General features: G+C 39.9%; 1 protein-coding gene across 1 annotated transcript; it reads right to left on the bottom strand.

Annotated features, from left to right (window-relative positions):
- Positions 1-1,971: 1,971 nt before the first annotated feature.
- ankrd52a (ankyrin repeat domain 52a) lies at positions 1,972-22,599 on the bottom strand. Its single transcript, XM_005918922.3, has 28 exons — positions 22,389-22,599; positions 21,691-21,774; positions 21,519-21,597; positions 21,251-21,321; positions 20,846-21,046; positions 20,678-20,765; positions 20,407-20,549; positions 20,029-20,241; positions 19,462-19,540; positions 19,225-19,339; positions 18,961-19,043; positions 18,732-18,849; positions 18,528-18,596; positions 18,271-18,411; positions 17,068-17,130; positions 16,831-16,942; positions 16,581-16,652; positions 16,282-16,483; positions 16,072-16,159; positions 15,810-15,927; positions 14,907-15,126; positions 14,722-14,809; positions 14,560-14,643; positions 13,894-14,039; positions 13,669-13,751; positions 13,440-13,522; positions 12,950-13,041; positions 1,972-11,977 (listed from the first exon to the last, which is right to left on the bottom strand). Exons 1-28 carry the CDS (start codon positions 22,413-22,415, stop codon positions 11,706-11,708), a joined length of 3,234 nt encoding a protein of 1,077 aa, XP_005918984.1. The 5' UTR covers positions 22,416-22,599; the 3' UTR covers positions 1,972-11,705.
- Positions 22,600-23,323: the final 724 nt, after the last annotated feature.

Genomic DNA, 23,323 nt, shown 5'->3' with positions numbered 1-23,323 from the left:
CTTTGTTATTAGCAGCCTGTTGGAAGACAAAAGAAGTGGAAGGCCTACAAAAAACTGTGTCTGAATGTTATGTCTGTAACAAACAGGAAAACAGCCAGCAAAGACTTGACACAGGACCTGAGTAATGCATCATTAGAAATGGTCTCAGTGGAAGAGTGGCAGTCAAGAAGACATTCTTAAAATATGAAAACAGAAAATGCTGAGGTATGCCAAATGACTGACAATGAGTTGCAACATGTGATTCAGTTTAGTTAAATTAAATTGTATTTACAGTTCATTAACAGTTGCCTTAAGGTGTTTTATATTGTAAGGCAGGGGTGCCCAATCCCAGTCCTCGAGAGCTACCGTCCTGCAGCTTTTAGACGCATCCTTCTTCTGACACACCTGAATCAACTGAATGGCTTGTTATCAGGCCTTTGCCAAACTTGATGGCATGCTGAAGAGGTAATCACACCATTTGATTCAGCTGTGTTGGAGTAGGGATGCATCTAAAAGCTGCAGGATAGTAGATCTCGAGGACTGGGATTGGGCACCCCTGTTGTAAGGTATACACTTGGCAATAATAAAGAGAAAACCCCAACAGTCACCCCAACTCCCTGTGACCAAGCAGCTGGTGATAGCAGGAAGGAAAAACTCCCTTTACCAGGAAAAAAAACCTCTTGCAGGACCAGTCCCAGTGAGGGGGATCCATCTGTGATGACCAGTTTAGTGTGAGGATGATGAATCCAGATTTTACGTTTTTGTCTCAATGTTTGGAGGTGGTCAGGAGAGAATTAAACAATGAATGGCTTAATTTATAACCATCAAAATGACCACAAAAAGCAAACTAAGTTAAAGAATACCCGGACTAACAAACAAAAAAAACATACACACACAATGGATCACGATCCGTCATGGACTGACCTTCCCAGAGCCTAGACGTCAACAGTGTGGGGGTGACTTTGACAGGGAACAGAACACAAATTAGCCAACATCCAAAGAAGAACTTTGAATCTCTTTCAAGATGCCTATAGAACTATTCCTGAAGACTACTTAAAGACTAAAATGTGTCTAAGAGAGTTCAGGCGTCCTTTAGGAACACCAAATATTGATTTTCAATCTTGTTGGAGTTGTGCAAACTGCCTAATATACCAAATTTCAAGATATGTCTGTGCATGTAACTGAATTGCTGAAACCATTTGCCATTTTCCTAGCAAAGCATAAAGAAACGGAGGGTTGCTCATTACTTTTCCACAGCACAGCCACACAAATATGACACGATTCTTTCTCAGCCGTGAAAGAACATGATGTTATATTTAGGACAGAAGGTAAACAGGAAGGGGGAAAAAATAGGTAGAAATATCCAGACAGAAAATGCACTTTATGCAGAGTGGGTGGATCTGGTTTAGCAGAACAGGGCGCACACTGAAATGAATGACTCAGTCTATAACAGTGAGAGTGCATGCTCCTCCAACACTGACACTGTGTCATTGAACTGCACTGGTACTCTTATAAATCTATGTGAGGAAACTTAGAGCTAGTTACAGCGATATTCACATTACTTTTGCATGCAAGTCCGTCATTTTATTACATTAGTTTCTTATGAAACTAGTGGTTCAATCTCGTATAAACTCCAGCAGATCAATATTTTAATGTCGCTTGTTACTGTATTTTGCACAAAACATAAACACTTTAAGAAGTATATAAATTCTTTATGAGTAACACACAAAGGTCAAAGTCCAATACACTCCCATCATACTACTATAAAATGCGAGCTAACAGTGGTGGTAAAAACAGTCAAGTTCTTTGCTTTGTTAGTTCCTCATTTGAGTTGAGAAACCTCAAGCCTCAAGTAGATTCTCACATACACACACATTAAAAGGTTTAAAATGTCTTCTCAGCTATATATGTTTTTTTCTTGGGTTCCTAGTTTGAAACACACTGCAGAAAACACAACACACGAAAAACATAAATAACTCCAGACTCAAGAAATATTTAGCAATAGCACTTTATTGAACACAAACAACCCTAAGCCACAATACTGAATGACAAGACCAATTGGCTGCAGCAAACATTTTATAAAATAGATTCAGGTTTAATGTCACTAAATTGTTTTTTTTTTTTTCCTTTTAACGTCAGAAAGACAGATGCAGGTTTTTCCAAAACAGTGAATGATCTTTTACATATTTAACATTTCTGTAACAAATTATCATTCACATGTTCACACAAAGGAATAACAAGGCAAAGTGCTTTCAGGATTGCATTGTCGAAAAAAATTAAAATAAAACAAAAACAGAAAAATGAATGGCTTGAGGTTAAAGGTGAGACGGTGGGTGAGAGGGGAGGGGTGGGGGAGTTGGGCTGGTCCTGTTTTAGAGTAGGCATGGGTGAGCTGTTGGGTGGGTGTGAGGGTGGTGGGATGGTGGGGCCTGGTCTGAAAAACCTCAAACCTTTCACCTTTGTCCCGTACCCCTTTGTAGACAAAACTGGATGTAAAATGTTGGGGCAGTGCGGAAACAAGACGCCTGTGTAGCAGAATTTGGTACAGAGTGGACAGATGGATTCAAAGGCATACGGCTCGAGGGGCTCAAACTCATCCACATTTACAAATACACCTTACTATCATCCCTGTGACAACCTGTGATATCATTACAACTGTAGGGGGGAGAAAAAATAAAAATAATGAAAATAAATAAATAAATGGCTGACCCAAAAGGAAGCTGTAAACGTTGAAATATTGTATAGCATAGGGCTAGATAGGGAAAGTATATGTATAAGAGGAAACCAAAGAAATAAATGCTGTTAAAATATAAAGCCAATGGTTATTCATTTTCTTAAAAAGATGATTCCTCTGACCATTCGCCACTGAATGTTAAAGGGGATAGACTATCATCATAATCTGCATCATAACGTTGTCTGGCTTCACATTCCAGTGGTATTTTGTCGTATAAATGCTTCTCATAAATATTTTTTTTTTCCAAACGTCAAATAGACAAGTACACATACAGCACAACCAAGCACACTTTATGTATAACTACCATTGCTTATGATAAATCTGTATTCCCGCACTGTGAATAAACTTTTTTTTTTTTTGTAAGTCAGAACAGGTGGAGAGACGAACAATACTCAAGGCTGCAAAACAAGGAGGTAGGAGAAATGCTACTGAAAAAACAGCAAGTGACGCTAACGCAATCGTTCACTTAAACAATTGTGACACACCAGGCTTCCTGAACCATGCTAGTGCCAACAGCTGCTAGTCCAGTTGGAGTTTGACGAGCTGTGTTTTAACAAGTGTTTGATTTTAACTTTGAATATTGACTTGGCTATTTAAAAAACAAAAAAAAACAAAAGTGTATCTGCAGCTTTCTGACAGCTCCTGCATTGACTGGGGTAGCAGCTGTGGTGATGTACTAGTTAAAGAAATCTTAAGAGGCTCATTCATCTTTACACAAAAAAAGAAGAAAAAAAAATGTCTGAATCGTGTCTTAACCCTATATTCCCAGACTGGTCATATTTCAAAATTGACTAATTTCAACTTCATTGGTCCTGTTGTCATCACAGGTCTCGAGACCGCGCTGCTGGTGATGGCATTGACTCCTTTACACACAGTAGAATAGTGTATTTGCAGATTTGTAAATGAGGTAATCAGCGTTAGGCTAAATAGGGAACCCTGTCGTTGACACACACGCCCACTTCATTCACCAGCAAAGAGAAAAAAATAAAAATTCTCAATCAGAGGGACAGGACTGTGGAAAATTAAATCAACTTTGGAATGTTGGGTGGACAAGCCAACTTTTTTTTTTGTTTAACTTTCTATGAAGGTGCACTGTGAAACTCTTTGATTGTAATTCATCACATGACCTGATTCAAAGTCCTTCCACTCATGATAAGAGCTCCTTTGTCATTACCCCATAATAAGCCACTCAAAAAAAACAAAAACAAAACAGGCAACCCATTAATCTAGCGTTTCCTTTTTAAAACTCGCAATGACTTAAGGCTGCATCAGCAGCAGATCAACGCCTGCTTTAAGTCCAGTTGTGAGAGGATTGTTAATAGCTCGTGAGTTGCAATGAGGTGGCAACATCTACAGTGAAGCAGACTAAACATAAAAACACGGAGAAACAAAAAAGAAAGAGGGACAACCACTACTAAAATGTCACAGAACATGCAGTATACATCCTTTCCTACAGTAAGCTATTCCTAATAGCACATTCAAGGGGGCTCCTAATGGGCAAATTCTTTGATATGGCTCTGCTTTAGAGTAATCAAGCTTGGTGAGAGACTACTTCTATTATGGGCTCACAGAAGGAGCATGTCGATAAGGTGCTCCGTCAGAAGATTGCTGCCTTGGTTCAACTGCACGAATGCGTTGTGTCATTCAGTTCGACGGTAAACACTGGAAAGTGTTTCGAACATTTGTTTTCCTTCGTGTAAATAAATGTTTCCCCCCAAAGACACATCTTTTGCTGGTGAAAACAAACGGCACTTTCAAGGGGAATGTTTCTCTAAAACCACAATCACAGGACCTCCAAGTAACAAATTCTGAAAACACACAGGCTATACAGTAGATATAAATCTCATGAGTTTCTTAACTGTACAAGCTTTAGGCTACACACTGAAAAGGGAGGGACACGTAAGAACCCTTAATGCTTAACATTGAAAACAAATATAAGGCATTTCATATTTCCATTTATCCGCATACATCGCCGACAGCAGGTCTAAATATGTTTTTTTTTTGTGTTTTTTTTTTGAGAAAACATTTCATTCAAGGAGGAAGAAAGGATGCATATACACATCTACACATGCAAATGAACATGTCTACACCGGCTATTAAACCAGAAGTCCAAACTACAATACCATCAAAGTCCATCCATAAGAAAGAAGAAAAAAAAATGCTCCTACTCAAATTTATCAACTTGTGCAGGGTCCTTTGTCTGAGCAGGCAGCTGTTAAAGATGTATGTCGATCACAGTTTTAAGAATGGAATATCACACACACTCCACAATCAAATGCCACCTCTCTGATCACAAACAAGAGGACCACTTGAAATCCTTCATTTGCTACAGATGAGTGACTTTTGGTGTTAACAAAAAAAAAAAAAAGGGCATATTAAATATTTTTCCCAACTGAGGAAGCAATGATAAACAAAAGGTTATTGCACTTTTATCTTCCATTTCAAACGAGGTCAGCTTGAGAGAAGATGATCCATGCCTTAATGTCGAAGTAAGACAACAAATGTTACGTCACTCCTATAATATGATCACACTGTTATTAACACTGCACACAGCTACTACTGCAACCCTACTTGTAGTCAGTCTAGCCTAAAAATAAAAGACAAAAAACAATCTCCACAATCAAATCGCAACACAGTCACAACAAACAGTTTACCTATGTCTGATGTTGAATTCAGGTACCGCATCGTTTCACAATCTGCACTGTGAAGTTACTAACTGTCAACGAATACCCAAGAGTTGAGAAGAACAATCAGAAGAAAGCTCTGAAATTCCAGGCAATGGTCTTTCTACAGTTAATGTGTTACTGACAATCAAACCTCATGTTTCCTGCACTAGAGTTAGATGTTTTTCCTCACTTCTTTGCCTCAATTTGGTCTATAGGCTCCTTCGCTTCTTATTGTTGAGAGAGCCAGCTGAGCCCCGAGGTGCCTTCTTTGGATTTGTGCTTTCGTACTATTGATCCTCATCCATCTGATGTTTGATGTGCCCTAAATCGCATCAGTACTGTGCAAGTTATTCAGCCTCCCGAAGGGAGCAAATAGTGAAATCCAGACTAAAACTGTAGGAGTTCTTTAGAGTGTTTTGTTTGTTTTCGTCGTTTTAACTTGGATCACACTAGATTGAAGTAATAATGCTCAGTGGGAGTATGAGCCCATCTACTGTAGTCTACTGTATGTTCAGTGTAATTTCTCTTTCCCAATATAAGGCTTCTGGGAAATACAAATGGAAGACCGTACCTTTCGGTAGTAACAAATAAAAGGCACCATGCCAACACTGTGTTCGATATTACACAGGTCTTATTGGTGGGGGAAATTAATGACCAAGTGTTCAGGCAGGGAAGGCGGTCAAACGAGCATTAGTCATAATGTAAAACTTGTATTGTTCTGACTTACAGAGGTAAAGTTTTATAGCTACCTTCATTTCCCACCTTAACTTAGACTCTACCCTTTGCTCCACATGACTTGCGTCAGATAACAGAGTCATTGGTTGATCGTAATGAAGAGAAACATGTCGCAACAGGGTTAACTAAGCTTTTCAGTTCAGTTTTCAATTCAAAAAGGAAAAAAAGAAGAATAAAAGGGCTTGTGCATGTTTAGGTTCGACATGCATATGTTGAAAAGTCACTCACACTACACGAGAAATCTTCACAACTGGCATCAGGAAGGAAAAAAAAAAAGAAAGAAAGAAAAAAAAAGAACGCCCCGCCCCCCCAAAAATCACAGAGGATCAATGTCAGCATTGTCACACAAAAGATCACTGATGAGGTAAAACTGCAGGTCCAATAAAAAGTACAAAGTGCAGTTGGCTGCCCCTTCGTAAGGTAGGAAACATGAGACATCTACTGACACTAATCAAACACTTCCGCGTAGATACATCTGATTTAGGCTGGTTTAAGCAGAATTACACAACTCACAACGAAATGGATCGAAAGATCTGAACTCTTTGTTAGCATAGCTGTACAAGCAAGAATTTCTTTTCTGTCTGAATATTTCTGAGGTACACCACTGCTCTCCCCCCACCCCCCACCCCGGTCGTTTGGCTCTAGATATTACATAAGCCAAAGTTGATTGTTTACGAGTGAACTCTGAATTCATTCACAGTGGAAAATATGGCGAGATCCCAACCACTCCGAGCAATCTCTGCACCATGGCAACCTTGAGCTATGTGCTACCTCAATTTATTTGTGTGCTTCTTGACACCCAGAGATTTTTGTAAGACCAAATAAAAGAAGGAAAAAAAAAAAAAAAGCCAATTTTCTTTTTCAGCAATCCAACCTAGCAGCATAACTCTGAAGGTGACAACTAAACAGGTACTGCCAGGTATCATTTTCTTTTATAGCTTTTAAGGCAAAAGGCTCAACAGTGGATCAGAGGGTTGAATTGAAATTTGCAATTTACTTCAAGTAAGAACCAAGACATCCATTGAGGCAAATCAGTTCTATTCTGTATTTATACCATGCAGTTTTGGACATCAAAAATTGTTTTTTTCTCCTTGTAACACACTTTACAAACCACCTTATTTACCACAAAACCTAGGGACTGCTTTGCCAATACCAAAGGGACTAAGTATATTCTTCAAAAAATGTCCAATTATAAAATAGACTTCTAGCAACACCATTTTTTTTTTCCAAACAGAATACTTGGTTTCAAGTATGAATATCCCATGCAAATATTTATAGCTTTTCTTTTGACTAATATAACTGGTGAAAAGCATGCAGCTCCAAACACAAAATTTATAATACTCCTGCCTATGTCTGAATATGTTACGGACTGAGTAAATGTGATTAATGTCTAAAGGCAAATCAAGGTTTCTATGGCACTAAATGGGTGTAGCTTAGGTGCATTTTTTTTTTGTCAAATATAGGCTATTTAACGTGTGATCGTATCTACTGAAGACCTTCTTGTCCCTCTTGTTTTACTGTACTGTAAGGCAATCTCAATGGAATGGATGAATATGAATGTTGAATTCATCTGAACTCCTGTCCTCCGTTTACCTTGTAGGCTACACTCCACACAATATGTATAGAGAAAGAAAAGTGATATTTCACAACAGTAAGCCTATACACCAATGATAATGCCAAAAGAAATATCCAGACTTTCGATGCAGGAAGACTACTACACACACAGTATAATATGCAGAGAATCATTTTACTACATGCTACCTGTATAATCATATCTATGCAAGACAAATGAAGAGCAACAGTTTAAAGTCGGGAGAAAGCAATTTGTCCTGCTCTAAACTGACCCTACATTCATTTCAGTCAGAAAATTCATGGCTCAGATTTGATGGTCAGACTGTAAACTGCTTGAATGCATAAATCCATTGCTGCTTTACTAAGAGGGGTTTCCCCCCTTAACACATTTTGGCAATCAGGCCTTTTTTTTTTGTGACCAAAGATTATGACATCTAACCCGCATTTAAATCTTCCATTGGCATTTATGCTTTGATTTACTAAACTGGCCTAAATGGATGGCAGTGCAATATTTGTGCTGCACACTATTACACACGCACGTGCGCTATTGCTACAAGTGGACCTTTCATTGCTTTCCGTTTCTGACTCCAGATATATTGTATATGCTCCATTTGTTTAATCGTTGCTATATCAAAATCGTGATCTAGCTCCGTGCACAATCATTCAGTTATTACTGGTACACACAAATAATAATAATAATGAAAAAAAGCATGTATAAGAACACTGTAATAAAACAAAAGGATTCAGTTACGACTTGTATAGTTGCAAGGGGCAATGGCTCCATTTACTGGTCAGATATGGACATCACAAGAGGCAAGCAAAAAAAAAAAAAAAAAAATTAAAAAAGGACACCCCTGCCTGGACAGGCTGGCCTGACAGCACCTACTGATGGCAGAAAGAGTATGTAGTTTTTGAGGAGCCTGCCTGAGGTGTTTAAAAATCATTGGACTGACTTTAAGTGACTTAGACCAGAGTCTATCGTCAGCAGTAGGCTGGGTAATGTAACCATATCACGCTGCTGGGCCATACACCCAGAAACCGATAACTCAAGTGAGCGGGCAGTGGACACTGTCCCCAAAAATACACCTTTTTTTTTTTCCTTTCTTTTTTTCCCTATTTTAAATAATGCATTGTTGGAGTACAATTTCATTGCAGCCTTTGCTTGTCTTTTTACAACCCTTCTTTCCTGTTTTCAGCAGCATTACACATGCATGTAAACATAAGTACATACATTACATCTGCTCTATTTTGCACACTTAGAACCTGAATGTACTAAAGTGCGTGCTTGACTATCTAATTAAGTGCTGTGGGATTGGGGTTAAAAAGGAATTAAATTATGGAACATCCCATCAAGAAGAAAAGTGTAGACATAATAATCCTGCAGAGATCTGATTGGATTAATAAATTCTGCCTGTTGTTTCAGCACAGATCCTGAGATTACAACAAAGTATGTACCTATCCCCAGTAATATTATATTGGTTCTCGAGAAAACTATAAACTAATCAAGAGAACGAAGGCTGGGGTTCACCAATTAGTTTCGCGTCATTTCAGTCAGTTATAGAGGTTGTATTAAATGCAAACTATGAATCATTAACTCAGAAATCACTGCCCTAACGTGTACTATTGTCAGTTTTAGAAAACCAAGTTAAATACAATTATGCGAAAGTGTTTTTGTAAGATGTATTTAACAACATAGCCTAGCCTAGGTCCTCATCTCTCATCCAGTCAACTAACGTGTGCAATTGTGCCACTTCATTACCTGTGGATATGAAGTTATCGCGCCAATGAAAACAATCTGACTCAGTGTAATTTAACCACCAGCCGATGGTTTTTAAAAATAAAAACAACAACAAAATAGCATAGGTATAACATCTAAAAGTCACAAACAGCTCTAGTGGTCCGATACAATCATCTTTAGTATGCTTAGTACCAGAAAATGGGGTGAAGAGACAAAAAAATGAACACAAAAAAAGCACATATTTGGATTTCTGCTATTCCTGAAATCTAAATAACAGGTATTGGCCTAAGCAAAGATCCCTCTCTTTTTCCTCTTAGCCCTATTTGATTCTATTAGGGATTTCAAACTCCCTGGTCTTTGATAATGCCTGGACACAAAGATAAGCCGGGCAGTTTTATTCCCACTAGATACTGTGGTTTAATGCTGTTCCAATCAAATTGGTGGAGACATAATTGGTCTTAGGGCTCGTCATTCTCTGCCATTAAGCAATCCAACTGAAATGATGTGTTACGTACGGAAGGCATGGGTCAAAAAGGCATTTCATGAGATGCCATAAAGGCAATCCAGTGCATTTGTGTTGACACTGACAGTAAAATGCCCGGCACACAGAGCCATTCGTTTAGTCTTTAGGTTATTTTTCCATGAAATATTAAAAAAAACCAAAAAACTAACCCCCGAGAAAAAAAGAAAAAGAAAAATCAAAACACATTCCAGGGAAACAAAAGCCCTTGTGACAGTGATTGTCTATTCAATAACGCCAAACAAAAGAAGGCCAAAAGAAAATATTGCTTGAAAACTGCCCAATAAAAATAGCAGACAATACTCCTTAATCTGTTCTAATTGATCAGCGTTTACCGGTTGACATATAAGCTATTAGATGCTTAAGACTAGTTCATCAGCTCCGAGAAATACTCCTTTAGAGAGAGCTTGTTAAAACCGCAATGCTGATGGCCGGTTCAACTTTAGAAACACAAAGAGCAAAAACATCATTAGCGCCAAAACCCAAAATTGATCACTCTTTTCAACAATCAGGTCATTCAGATTCTAAAATCTTTTCCTTAAAAACACTGTTAAAGAGATGGGAAATAAATTGAAATGGCTTGTTCACTTATGTGCTCAGATATATGATGCTTTGATGAGGTGTTGTTGGCAGATATTACTAGTAAAGCCTTCATCTAGAATAAACAAGGCCTCAGTCAGTCACTATCCTACAGTAGTTCTCTAGTCCTACAAAAAGAGAACATTAGGCCTACGGACCCTGGGTGAAGATGAAGCAGCTGCTAAACGAGTTGACGAGGTATATCGAGATCTATTGTCTTTCTCTATACAGTACAGTTCATCTCAAATAAATAATTTATAGCCATAGTAGTGTTGATCAACTTTGGTCATAACTTATATGCTTAGAAACATTCTAGCTTAACAAACACTTATTTAGCATCTTTAAAAAAAAGGAAGTCAGCATTAAGAACAGATCGATGTTACGATGCTGACCCGAGCATGGCTCTCCTTTGGAAGGAGAGCATGCCAATGTATTCAGCAGCATTACCAAATTATCTTAAAATGCCAAACAATTCTAGGCCGTACATTTAAAGTACACTATGGAATTAACATCTTTGTGACCCTTTTCCAAATTTGCAGATTGTACTGTAGTACACAAGCATTGCACTCTGAAGCTAAATTTAGATTTTTCCCTTGTGTGGTTCCTTCATAAAAATCTAGGCTAACGGACAATTTAAAAACAAAATTAAAAAGAAAAAAAAAGAAAGTAATTACCATAAAAAACAAAGAAACTCTTTGATCATTAATTTGGGAAGGCTGTATGTTCCTCTACAAGGTCACTGCAACTGATTTAACATGATATGACTTTCTTTATAGTGAGTGATATGAAGCGAAATACAGTCGAGGATAAAGACATGCTCTTAAATGTTGGTTATATAACTATGTCAACATGATTTTAAAGGGTTAAATGATTTAGAGATGGCCAGATTGCTAGTGTTTATTTTGAATGCCACACTTTATCTGAGTGACCTTGTAGAGCAATGTGCCTCTACATATTAAGCACTATTAGGAGATGGAGGAATGGGATCTAATTGCATATTAGGTTTGACTGCACCTCAAGAGAAGACCAAACACTCACGCACACACAGACACACAAACACATACATACACAGAAAACAGACATGTGGGTGGGTGCTCTCCTGGTCCTCTGGGCCATTTTAAAGGGAGTCGCCCCCTGGTGGTGATGATGGTGATAGCAGCTGACTGAGAGGGCCGTGTGGCCTCACTCAGACAGACACCCGTCGAGGCCAACTGGTGCACCGTGACGGTCTTTGACGTAGCCGTTGTGGAGGCCGTTGCTGGGCAGCGGGGCGCAGGCGGCAGTGATGCCGCAGTGCTTCAACAAGTTGAGACCCGGGGAGGGGGAGACTGTAGGAGAGGAGCAGGAGCAGGAGGAAGGGTCCCGCTGGGGGAAAGGCTTCATGGTAGAGAGGATCAGAGCCAGGCAGTCAGCCACGTCCTTGTTGGGAGCACAGGCCAGAGCTGGGGTGTGTCCTGTTCCACATCAAAATGCACATTAGAGCATCATGAAACATTGACTAATGACTAATGAAACATTATTTAAAAAATTAAAAAGTAACTCAGTGGTACAATTTCAGAGAAATACTACACTTTCTTAATTCTAATTGCTTAGTTTGCCTCAGCTCCCCCTCTTAAAGCTCTTATTACTGACTCACTTCCAGTACATGGTTTGTTGTCCACGGGCATCGGTAAACCACTTTAATATTCAGTATAGCTCAACTTTTGAACACTCGCCTCACACATTGTTGCTTCCATCTCAGTGGCCAATCAAAATCAAGGGGTGGGACTTGCATCAACATTGTCTACAATGATCCTGTCTGTCACTGTCATCCAGCACTGAAGAAGGAAGCTTTTGTAACTAAGCAATAATAAGCACTTCAGAAAAAACCCTCTACAAATTAGATCACAGGCACACCCAGTGCAAAAGCAGCTGCCTTTGGACAATGACCCTCAGAGCACTGAAAGGCCACTGCTCACTACCTGCACAGCCACATGTATGCAAAGTCTGTGTTAGTTAGTGAACACAATGAAATGTTTTACATCTGAAGAAAGAGACATTTTGCACATTAGGTTATTAAGGTAATAGATCTTTTTCTTTCACCGCTGGCTACCTGCACATAAAGGGCCAAAATCCAATAAGTAATGGCTTTAATATCATTCCACTGCCTGCATATTTAACCCATGTGCCATTAATAAAGATCACAAGTTTCAGTAATAATATAGAGCTAAAAACAAAAAGAACACTTGGATATAATGGTAGCAGTGTTTGGTGGCCAATGCATGTTTGTTTACCAGACCTATTAAAATCTGCTTTCAACATTACTTCCCTCAAACAGTAACAAGACTAACAAAATTAATGAACTGATTAAAAATGGACTGCCTTTTGTGTTCTTATCTATAGAAAAACGAAACAAACTGAAAAATCTCAATTTCGGTGTTGCTCACCTTCCTCATCCACAGCCAGCACCGTGGCTCCTCTACTCAGCAGTGCCTGCACCACCGTAGCCAGGCCATTGCGTGCTGCAAGATGGAGGGGCCTGTGGACAAACAAGGTAGTGTGTGGGAAAATAAATAAATAAATAAATAAATAAATAAATACATGCAAGTCATGATATTCAATAAAAGATCCATCCTAAATCCAATGCTCAGATGTAGATCCTAGTGATAGTAATTAAATTCCTGTACATCTGTTACTGCAACATGGCAAAATATCTTCTTAACAATACAGGGGATAAATTCTACAAATTAATTAATCCAAATTAAGTAGATTCCTGCATGAAAAATGTAATATATATTAACACTTTACAGTTGAAAGGGAGAAAAAAAAAAATCACGTTTGAAAAAACATGGACTATGCAGCATGTTGTGGGTGTCAGTCTAATTCCACATATACAAAAAAATCTATTGTTGGTTTAAAATGTTGCCAAGTTCTCACATTTGCAGAGCACTGTTGGTGGCATTTATCAGAGTGGGACTGTGGATCTCGCCCAAAATCAGCAGGGCGCACATCTCATGAGCCTGAGGAATAAAACAAATGACCATAAAATAAATAAATAAATAAAATAAAATAATAACAACAATAATAATAATAATAAAATGTCAACAGAAAGATATTCCTTAGAGAATCCTGTGATTTGAGGATCTTGTGAAAAACTAACGTGTACCTTGCTGCAGGCCAAGTGCAGGGCAGTGTTCCTATTCTCGTCCAGCAGTGTCAGGTCAGCCTTGGCCCGGTGAAGGAGGATGGCTGGACAACACCAAGACACAAATTTGTTTATTTTTTTTTGTTGCACTAATTTGCCTTTTTCTTTTTTTTTTATTGTTATAGAAATGTTTCACATTCTGCAACAAAAACTAAATCCCACATAAGTAACAGTTGTAGTACTTACCCACGGTGCCGCTGTGTCCCTTGTCAGCTGCTACCATCAGAGCAGAGCGTCCACTTTTGTCCACTGCATTGATGTCTGCTCCATGACGAAGCACAAGCTGAAGTCCTGCAACATCCTCAGCAAATGCAGCAGCATGCAGTGGGGTCCTATAGGGACAGGAAACAAAAAAAAAAACAAACAAAACAAACAAAACCCTGTTAAATGTCTGTGCTTACGAGCCAACTTTCCTGTCATGCTCTTTGCGGTCAAACAGGACCAGGCTGCTGTACGTCTTTTTAAATTGTCTTTTATGCCCCCTTTATTAAAGATCTGTTTCGGATATTCCACCAAGATCTCCCAGTCGAGAATGTGGGAAAATGTTTGCCCATTTATAAACTATGTAACATTTAACTCCACATCCCATCCCTATATTTTTGTTTATAGCCAAAAATCACACCAAATCACAACAACAGTTGCCTCAAGGTGCTTTGTACTGTAAGGTATCCCTACAATAATACAAAAAAAGAAAGCAGGAAACCCCAACAATAACCACAATTTGGTAACCACAATTGCTCCACATTGGTCATCTTTTGCACAGTCTAAAAGTCCCAGTTTTTTTTTTTTTACTAAATAGAACAAATTTATTCCTAAAAACCTGATAAAGTACTTTTCATTCTGCAGCCTCACCTTCCTTTGGCATCTCTGGTGTTAATCATGTGGACCCCAGAGGTTTCCAGCAGTCTTTCTGCAGCACCGCAGTGGCCATTCATCCTATCAGCAAGAAAACCATGTTAATGAAAAGTTAACGTTATCTAAAGGTAATTTGTTTTTCCAGACCAAGATACTCACAGAGCACAGTGCAGGGGGGTGAAAGGGTTTCCCTCTTCATGGATAAATGTTTTATATTCAAGTAAAACCTCCAAACAGTCTTCATGCCCTGAGAACAAACACACATTTAACATTAGAGACAACAGATGTGACAGTGATTATGTGTAACATTAATGTTTGGGGATTAGGCATTACACTTAGCAAACCTTTGTAAGCAGCCCAGTGTAATGGGGTGTATTGTTTGTTGTCCAGCAATTTATCTTGTGGGTCTGTTTCCATGGCGGCCTGCACCAGACTGGCCAGGATCTTTGTGTGGCCTCTGGATGCAGCATAGTGCAGCGGTGTCCTACCCTTGGTGTCCCGACATAAAGCAGAAGCTTTGTGCTCCAGCAGGGCTGTCACACACTCATCATGACCCAACACAGCCTGTGCAACGAAAAACAATGGGGAATGAGCTAAACTTCACTGTCAAAAACTGAATTCAGAATATTACTTTCCCCCCCTTTACATTTTACTTCCAAGGAGCCAGACTTTTTCTAAAGTGGTCTTGCACGATAGTTTTCCAGGCTTTTCAAAGGTCTTTCAAAGTTTTGTTTGGATACTGGCTGCTTTTTCCATTCATTTTTAGTTCAGTGCTTGTACGTGACCAAGTTTTGTTTTTTCTTTAACAAAAAAAAAAATGCCAAAGACAACACAATCTAACATGCATTTGGGTATTTTTTGCAGCAACACGCATTTGCATAAGACTAACAGGTGGAAACTTTGTGCATCTGAGCAGTGTCCCGTTTATAAAACATTTGATGACAATTTTACAACTGGAAGAAAAAAAGAAAACAAAAATAGGGAGAAAATCCATCAAAGACCTGAAACAGGACCAGAAAGATGCACCTGGCATTGTCATTGTCATTAGAATTTTCAAACAGAGGCACCTGTTAAAAACGAGCTTTACAGTTACAATGTTGTTTTTGTTTTTTAATACCAACTTCCAAGTTTAATAGCAGCATTTAAATTACTACATTTCAAACAGAGATGGCATTTAGGAGTATTCCAGCTTTCTCTCACAGTCCAAAGACATGCATGCTAGGTTAACTGTTGTTTCTTTGACCTACCCCTCTGTGCAAAGCTGTGCTGCCTCTCTTGTCCTTGGCATCTGGCAAGGCACCCTTCTCTAGCAGGAAGTGGACACAGTCAGTGTGTCCTCCGAGAACAGCTAGCATCAGAGGGGTCCTGGATGGGGACAAAAACAACAAAAAATACACTTTAGCACTGGATGTTCACTCGTCAAGTTAGCTTTAAGCATTAAAGTTTTTTGAAGCTGAATGAAAAAAATAAATAAAAATAAACTAAAAATAAAAAAATAAAACAACTCACTGGCCAAATTTGTCTGCCATGTTAGTGAGATCTCCCTCCTCCCCATAATCAATCATCATGCGCAGGCAGTCAGAGTGTCCATTCACAGCTGGAATGTAATAAGATACAAAAGAACAATTACAAGGGAAAAAACAAAAACAAAACACAAAATCGACTTGTGGGAAAGAATCACAAACATTGCTGTATCAAGAAATCTTCCAGCTCAGATACCTGAAACATGAATTGGAGTCCACATGAGGCGGTTGTCATTGAGGAGACAGGAAGCCCCCTGGGCCAATAGCACCTCCACACAGCGTGCGTAGCCTTTCTGTGCAGCCAAGTAGAGTACAGAACGGCCTGCAGCGTCCTGCATGTCCACATATGCTGCTGTCTCCGTGAGCACACGCAAAGCCTGCCAGTGGCCCTTATCAGCCTGAACGAGCAGAGGAAGGTAGTCACAATTTTGCATTTAGTTAAGATTATGAAGCTGAAGACGAGCAGAAGTGACTGCAAGTGAGTGCAACACTTACAGCAAGATGCAGTGGACTGACTGGAATGCTGCTCTCTATGTCTCCTAGTGCATTAAAGGACATCTCCAAGAGCTGAAAGCAAGGCAGAAGAATTGATGTTGTGTAATTTAGGAAAGAAACTAGTAAAAGAAAATGTTACATAAATTGTCATTAGCCACATGAACTAATCCCCAACCTGATGCAAAACGTGTGAGATGACTGATTAATCTATGGGCCAAGTTATTTGGTGAGTTTAAAACAGGAAACTCACCAGCTCCAGATTCTGTTTGTTGCCATGGTAAGCTGCATAGTGAACAGCACTGTAACCCTTTGAATTCACCATTGATGGATCAGCACCATTGTCCAAAAGATGCTCCAAGCAGCTGTTATTAGAAGAAGAAAAAAAAGACATAAAGAAGACATGTAATTTGCCTACAATTAACCGGTTATGGTCAGGTGATGAAAAGACAAAAAAAAAACCAAACCAAAAAACAAAACCAGAACTTACAAGTATGACTCCTTTGCCTCGTCCTCATCATTCTGATGGCTCCCAGAAAAATGACGATCAACTCTGAAACAAACAAGAAATGCTTCCATTTAGTCAAACTTTCCTAAATTATGCTGTGACGTGGTTAAAATTAACTTCTCAAACTTGATGGTTCATATGGGTCATATATAGAGTCATATTTGTCTGTATAGGCTGGCGAGAACAGTTTATCCGATACAGAGGAAAACGTAGTGTCTGCTGTGAGTAGTGCTCAGACCTTAACATGGAGAAACAAAATAATTCTTCCACAAACACATGGCACAAAATACCAGATCCACCTCAACAAGTGTACACCTGCATTTAAAGGGTGCAGGACCGTGAAGACAGCCGGTTTGAAAGAGGAGTAAACGAGGGACCACATCCACTGTGAACAACCATCGTTTAGAGGTGGTGGATTATGACACCACTTATCAGCCACTGATGATACAGTTTTGAGATGCCTTCCCAGGCATTTCAACACCATCTCACACCTTGCATCAACGTGTGAGCTGCTGTTTTAGAACACCCAAATACCTAAAACAACCATCACATGTTTGAGAACTGAAGAAGCTTCTTGGACTGGGGTCTCAAACTTGTGGCCCACGTGAAAAAACAATGCAGTTTGGCCCTTGAAGTTACTTTTTTTGTTAGGGAGGATTTGTTTGTTGTTAAGTGCAATGTTAAAATAAGTTCTTTAAAAAGCAAAAAAAAAAAATTTAATATGAAGGCAATATGAGCAGAATGTACAAACATGTTGAGGGATTGGCTGCGTTTAGTCCAGTGAAAAAGTTATTTGTAAAGAAAACAATTTTCACTAGCAGTCAAAAACTAACGTGTACCCTTCGGTCTGTGCTTTTATTTTGTTAAATACAAACAAAGTAATAGCAGAAGTGCTGCCATGTGTAAGGCCAGAAAGAGAGTACCAATTTGTTTATTTGGTAGTTAGTAAAGTGGCCCTCACATGAGATGACAGTGCCAGCAGTAGCCTACAGCTCATTTAAGTTTGAGACCCCTGCTTTTGGATGAGAGGCAAAATAACGTATCTATATTACAGGTTTTTAAAATTGGCCAGCCATTTTTCTAAAATAACAGTTGACTTTTTGACTTTGGCTGAATTTGGTAGCTTGTATTGACTCTGTCTTTTCAAACAGAAAACAGAGAGAAGGAGATTAACAAGTGTCTAACCTGCTGAAGGCTTGAGAGGCAGCAGAATAGTGCAGGGGAGTACAGCCTGTCTGGTCAGGCTCGTTGACCTCAGCGCCAGCGCTCACCAGGGTCACAGTGCACTGGTACCTCCCATTAGCAGCCGCATAGTGCAACGGTGTCCTGCAGACAGAAAAAAGTCCTCACTTTGAATTCTAACCTGTGTTGAGTATGCAGGACATGATACTCAGATGCTGTTTAAAACCAGATGACACCTAAACAAGATGAGCAGGACTCACCTTCCCATTATGTCCCTCTTATTCAAGTCGGTACCGCTACTTAAAAGCAAGTTCAGACATTCAACATTTCTGGAAAAAAAAACAAACAAACAAAAAAAAGATCATGAGAATAAATGAAATGGAAGTAAAGAATTTAATGTAATGCATGTGCAACATTTCTGCTCATTTTAATATTTTAGTGTTAAACCAGATTCTGCATCTCACCCTCCAGAGGCAGCAGCGTGTAGACAGGTCCTCCCAAAGTTGTCAGGGGTGTTTATGTCAAACCCAGCTGATAGTACATGCTCTTTACTCATAGATGAAACTATACTATACAGCTGACCTGTGGGGCAATGAGCAAACAGCTGGAGGTAACAACTATCTCAAAGTAATACACAGACACAGATGGTAAGGGATTAGGGTAAAGAAGAGTGCACGCATTTATTAAACAAACCTGAGGAGAGTAACTTGCGACAACAGTCTGAAAACCCGTACAGCACAGCTAAGTGCAAGGGGAACATTCCATGGATCCCACGTCTGCAAAGAAGAAACAAAACAGTCGATGGTACAAATGCATCTACTTACAACCAAGCGTCTTACATCGTGAAGCATAAACTTTAATGCACCCTCATATTGGGCTATGCTTTAAACCATTTCTATAACCTCACAGTAAGATTACATTACTACATCAGCAACACCACTTAAAGTTGTCTGATACCTGGCCGTGTCTGCTCCGTTGGTCATCAGAGTGCTGATCAGCAGTTCATGGCCGTACTTAGCAGCAACGTGGAGAGGAGTATTGCCATACTTATCCACACAATCAATTTCCCCACCTGACGGACATCAGAGTACAGGGAGTAAATCAAAGACCCATTAACAGAAGAGAAAGAGAGAGACAGTGACATGATCTTATATTAAAATAAAAATAAATACGAGACCGGACACTCTGTGTTACCATTTTGGATGAGGATCTGAGAGCGTGTAAAGCGTCCGTGAATGGCTGCCATGTGCAGGGGGCTCTTCCCTTCTTTGCTCTGCAGGGGGTAACAAACACATTTCAGGGTAGATCTTATGCATGGGGGGCATTTTTGCCTTTTTAGATAGTGGAGCAGTGAAGATAGACAGAAAAGTAGAGAGCAAGAGAGAAAGAGGGAAGACAGCCCAGACTTAAACCTGGGCCGGTGCACTCTGGCACTGGGATAAAGGCACCTATAGATTTTTGTTTGATAATTTTCTTCAACAAAAATGTGCAGTAATATTCTTATTAAGGCACTGTAAACTAGAAACTGAGAAATCATAAATGGTAAATGAAACCTTGGGACCTGGATTTCGTTTGGTTCTTTTTTTTCTTAATATTTGTTTATGTTGTCAGAATGGCCAAAGGATCGAATAATCTGATCAACCCATCTACAACTATTCCAACTCTGACTCTTGCAAAGCTGCCCTTAATAAAAATGTGGAGTTTCACTACTTTCAGAAGCAGTGAAATAAAGTAAACAAGAAGAAGAACCAAAACAGCTACCTGCTGGTTGACATCTGCCCCATTGTTGACCAGCAACTCCAGACAGAGGGCACCGTTGGTGGAGACGGCAGCCAGGTGCAGAGGGGTGTAGCCACACTTGTTGGGTTGGTTAACATTAGCTCCATGGTTCACCAGCTCTGTAGCCACAGCTTCTTGCCCCATGTAGCAAGCCACATGAAGCGCAGTGTTTCCAAAGCCATTGGGCTCATCAATCTGACAATAAAACAGAACAAAACGACATCAGAATGTGCCAAAAGCCTGAAAAATAAATAAAGTGCACCCTGAGCTGCTCTCAGACGCTCACAATTTATAAACCAGACATGAGGGAAGACTACTTTGGCTTTTCTAAAGGTAAATATTTCTTGCATAGTTACTCACATCTGCCCCCATCCTAAGCAGGTACTTTACAATTTCAATGTGACCACTTGCAGCAGCAGCATGGAGAGGTGTGTAGCCCTGTTTGTCCTTGCAGCTCTTGTCAGCACTGCGCGACACCAGTAACTTCACAACCTCTAGATGCCCTGTGGATAATACAAGAAAGACACAATTCATTACAAGTTCTACTTATTTCAACAGATTAAAAGCCCAGGCCGGCACTTGTCATCACTCCTGTAAGTGCTATTTGGCAAGAAAAGTAAAACTTGCTTACCCAGGTAAGCAGCACAGTGGATAGGCTGTCTCTCCTTCTTATCGATGGCACTCAGGTTGGACCCTTTGTTCAGCAGCAGCTTAACCATCTGCAAGACAAATTGAAGGAACTTTATTGCAAAGAGAACACTATGTCCTTCAAAAACAAAGCAAATCATTTAAGCCTCACCTCCTGGAAACCACTCTGCGCCGCATGGTGCAGGGCAGTCCTGCCACTGCGATCTGCCATGTTCACGTTGCTCAGCTGGGTCAGCAGGGCCTCTGCGCAGCGCGAGGCACGGTTGGCAGCAGCCACATGCAGAGGCGTCTGCCAGAACTTGTCACGTGCATTTGCGTCAGCTCCGCGCCTCAGCAGCAGACCCACTGCCCTCTGGGAAGAGGGAAGCAATCACCACAGCTTAAGGTGCATATCACATCTGCAGCTTCCCACATTTAATTTAGTGCAGTTCATGAGTGTGTAAGTCTAAATAAGAATTATAATCTCTGTAAATTAATACATAAAAGACTTAGATGATGAGGTCATCTGACTGGGAAATCATCAGTCTTAAACAAAAAAAGGAAATACATTGCTTACGTCATTCCTGGAAGCAGCTGCCCTGTGCAAGGGGGTCAACCATATATGGTCTTTAGCATTTACACTGGCACCTGTGATACAGAAACAGAAACACTATTACATACTATATTACATAGTAGATTTTAATTATATTTCAGGTGATACAGAGGTCGAGAGAGCCAAGAATGAGCAAGCTTATTTTTGTGGAACAATGATCAGGTGTTAGGATTACTTGCTAACAGAGGTGACCAATACTTAATGCACAAATAGATGGACGCAATTCAGTCACCTGATTCAATGAGGAGGTCCATTATATGGACGTCTCCCACACAGGCAGCAGCATGAAGTGGCGTACGACGCTCTTGGTCCTGATATGCGGGGGGAAAAAAAATTAAAAGGTATTTTTTGGGGGGGTAACGTCCTTCAAAATCATGATCATGGTAACTGAATCTGCTTCATACCAGTGCATTGACATCCTCCTTTTTGTGCAATAATAGTTGAACTTCTTCAGCATTGCGACTGAAGATGGCCTGGACCAGAGGAGGCTGCAATACAGGAACATCAGTCAAATTACCGCAAAAAATAACGTTGCAAAAAATTACGTGCAGCCGGAGCGCTGACTCTTATACGACCATCACACATCATCTACGTCTCATCTGAGGAGGTTAAACCATCGTTAAAGCCGTCAACTGCGCAGTGGAGAGGTTAAATGTACTCCCGTGACATTAAATGTTTCACTGAATACTTTTACTGTGTGTAACTGAATGGATTTCTTGTTTGCTTCCAGCAGATACACCAAGCCTTTGGCTGAGGCCTATAGGCCATTTTTACTTACGTCAGCTAGCCAAATGGCTTCTGTTAGCTAATTCTGCAACAGAGCTGGCCCTGACCCAGACCAGGGCCTAAACTACACCATCAAAAAAATAAAACAAAAAAACCCTCACAGATTAACATTTAAAAGACGAAGATTGCTAATCTTTTCAAATAATACCATTACCATGCGAATATCCGGCTAAATATGCATGCACCCGCCGCGAGCTAATAATGAAAGCAAGCCGTTCGGCGGAGAAGACGTAGTATGTTGCGCACAAGAGCAGAGTCTCTCCCAGCAAATAGACTGCGCCACAGCACAAATACGGAGCGCTTTCTTCCAGCGTACCTGGTCTGCAATATTGAGTACTCCCATCTCCCAAACTCAACCAGGACGGAGCTCCTTCATGAGGATAAAACTTCGAGGTATATTGTGGTGCGCTACTGTGTTCTCTTCTTAGACTACACCCATAGCTGATTGCAAACAGAAATACGGTCTCGGTCTGTCACTGTTGTTGTCTGTATCCAGTGTCTGGTCTGCTGATACTGGCTACGACTGTGCGGGTCCGCCTACAGGCGTGGCGGTCTGTTTTCGTCTCCTCGGGTAAAATGGCGACACCGTGCGGCAAAAGAACGGTAAAACAGCCCGGCGGTGTGACGTCTGTGGCATGGAAACTTGATTCTGCCACCGAAAAAAAATGTTTTTAAACTTGGAACCTACAAGTTAAAATTTCTGTTAACTTACTCAGTAAGTCGAAATTTCGACTTAGCTCTGCATGACACAAGAAAAAAAAATCCAACCACTGAAAAACAAAAAAGTTCCACTAATTTCAGGTTATTTCAAACTTTTGACTTAAGAACTCAAAATTTAAAGTAAATTTCTCAATTGTGAGTTATTTTGAAATAGTAGCCAACTCTTTATGATAAATAAATAACCTGACATTTTGAGATATTATCCCAAAATTTTGAATTATGGTAAAAGTGTTCTATTTTGGGGGGTTTGGGGGATTTTTTATTCAACGGTTGAAGAAAACCCCCCAAAACACCATCTGTGGTGGTTACAGGTTAAATACAATAACACTTTATCGCATTGATTAGTCATGTATTCCCTTTTCTATCACTATAACTTAAAACATTCATTCCATCATATTGTTCTACCCGCTAACTGGCTTTTGGCTGTCACTGCAGAGCCATATCCATGCAAATCTCCATTTCAATTAAAGGGAGTTCTACTTTTTGTAAAACTAGAGCCAATAAAAAGTAAGACATTTCCATTTCCATGTG

This window comes from Haplochromis burtoni, unplaced genomic scaffold, assembly GCF_018398535.1.
Source record: "Haplochromis burtoni strain Fernald_Lab_line unplaced genomic scaffold, NCSU_Asbu1 Contig_31, whole genome shotgun sequence".
Lineage (NCBI taxonomy): Eukaryota > Metazoa > Chordata > Actinopteri > Cichliformes > Cichlidae > Haplochromis > Haplochromis burtoni.
Note: the sequence above shows the minus strand (reverse complement) of the source record. Positions and strands in the feature narration are given on the sequence as shown.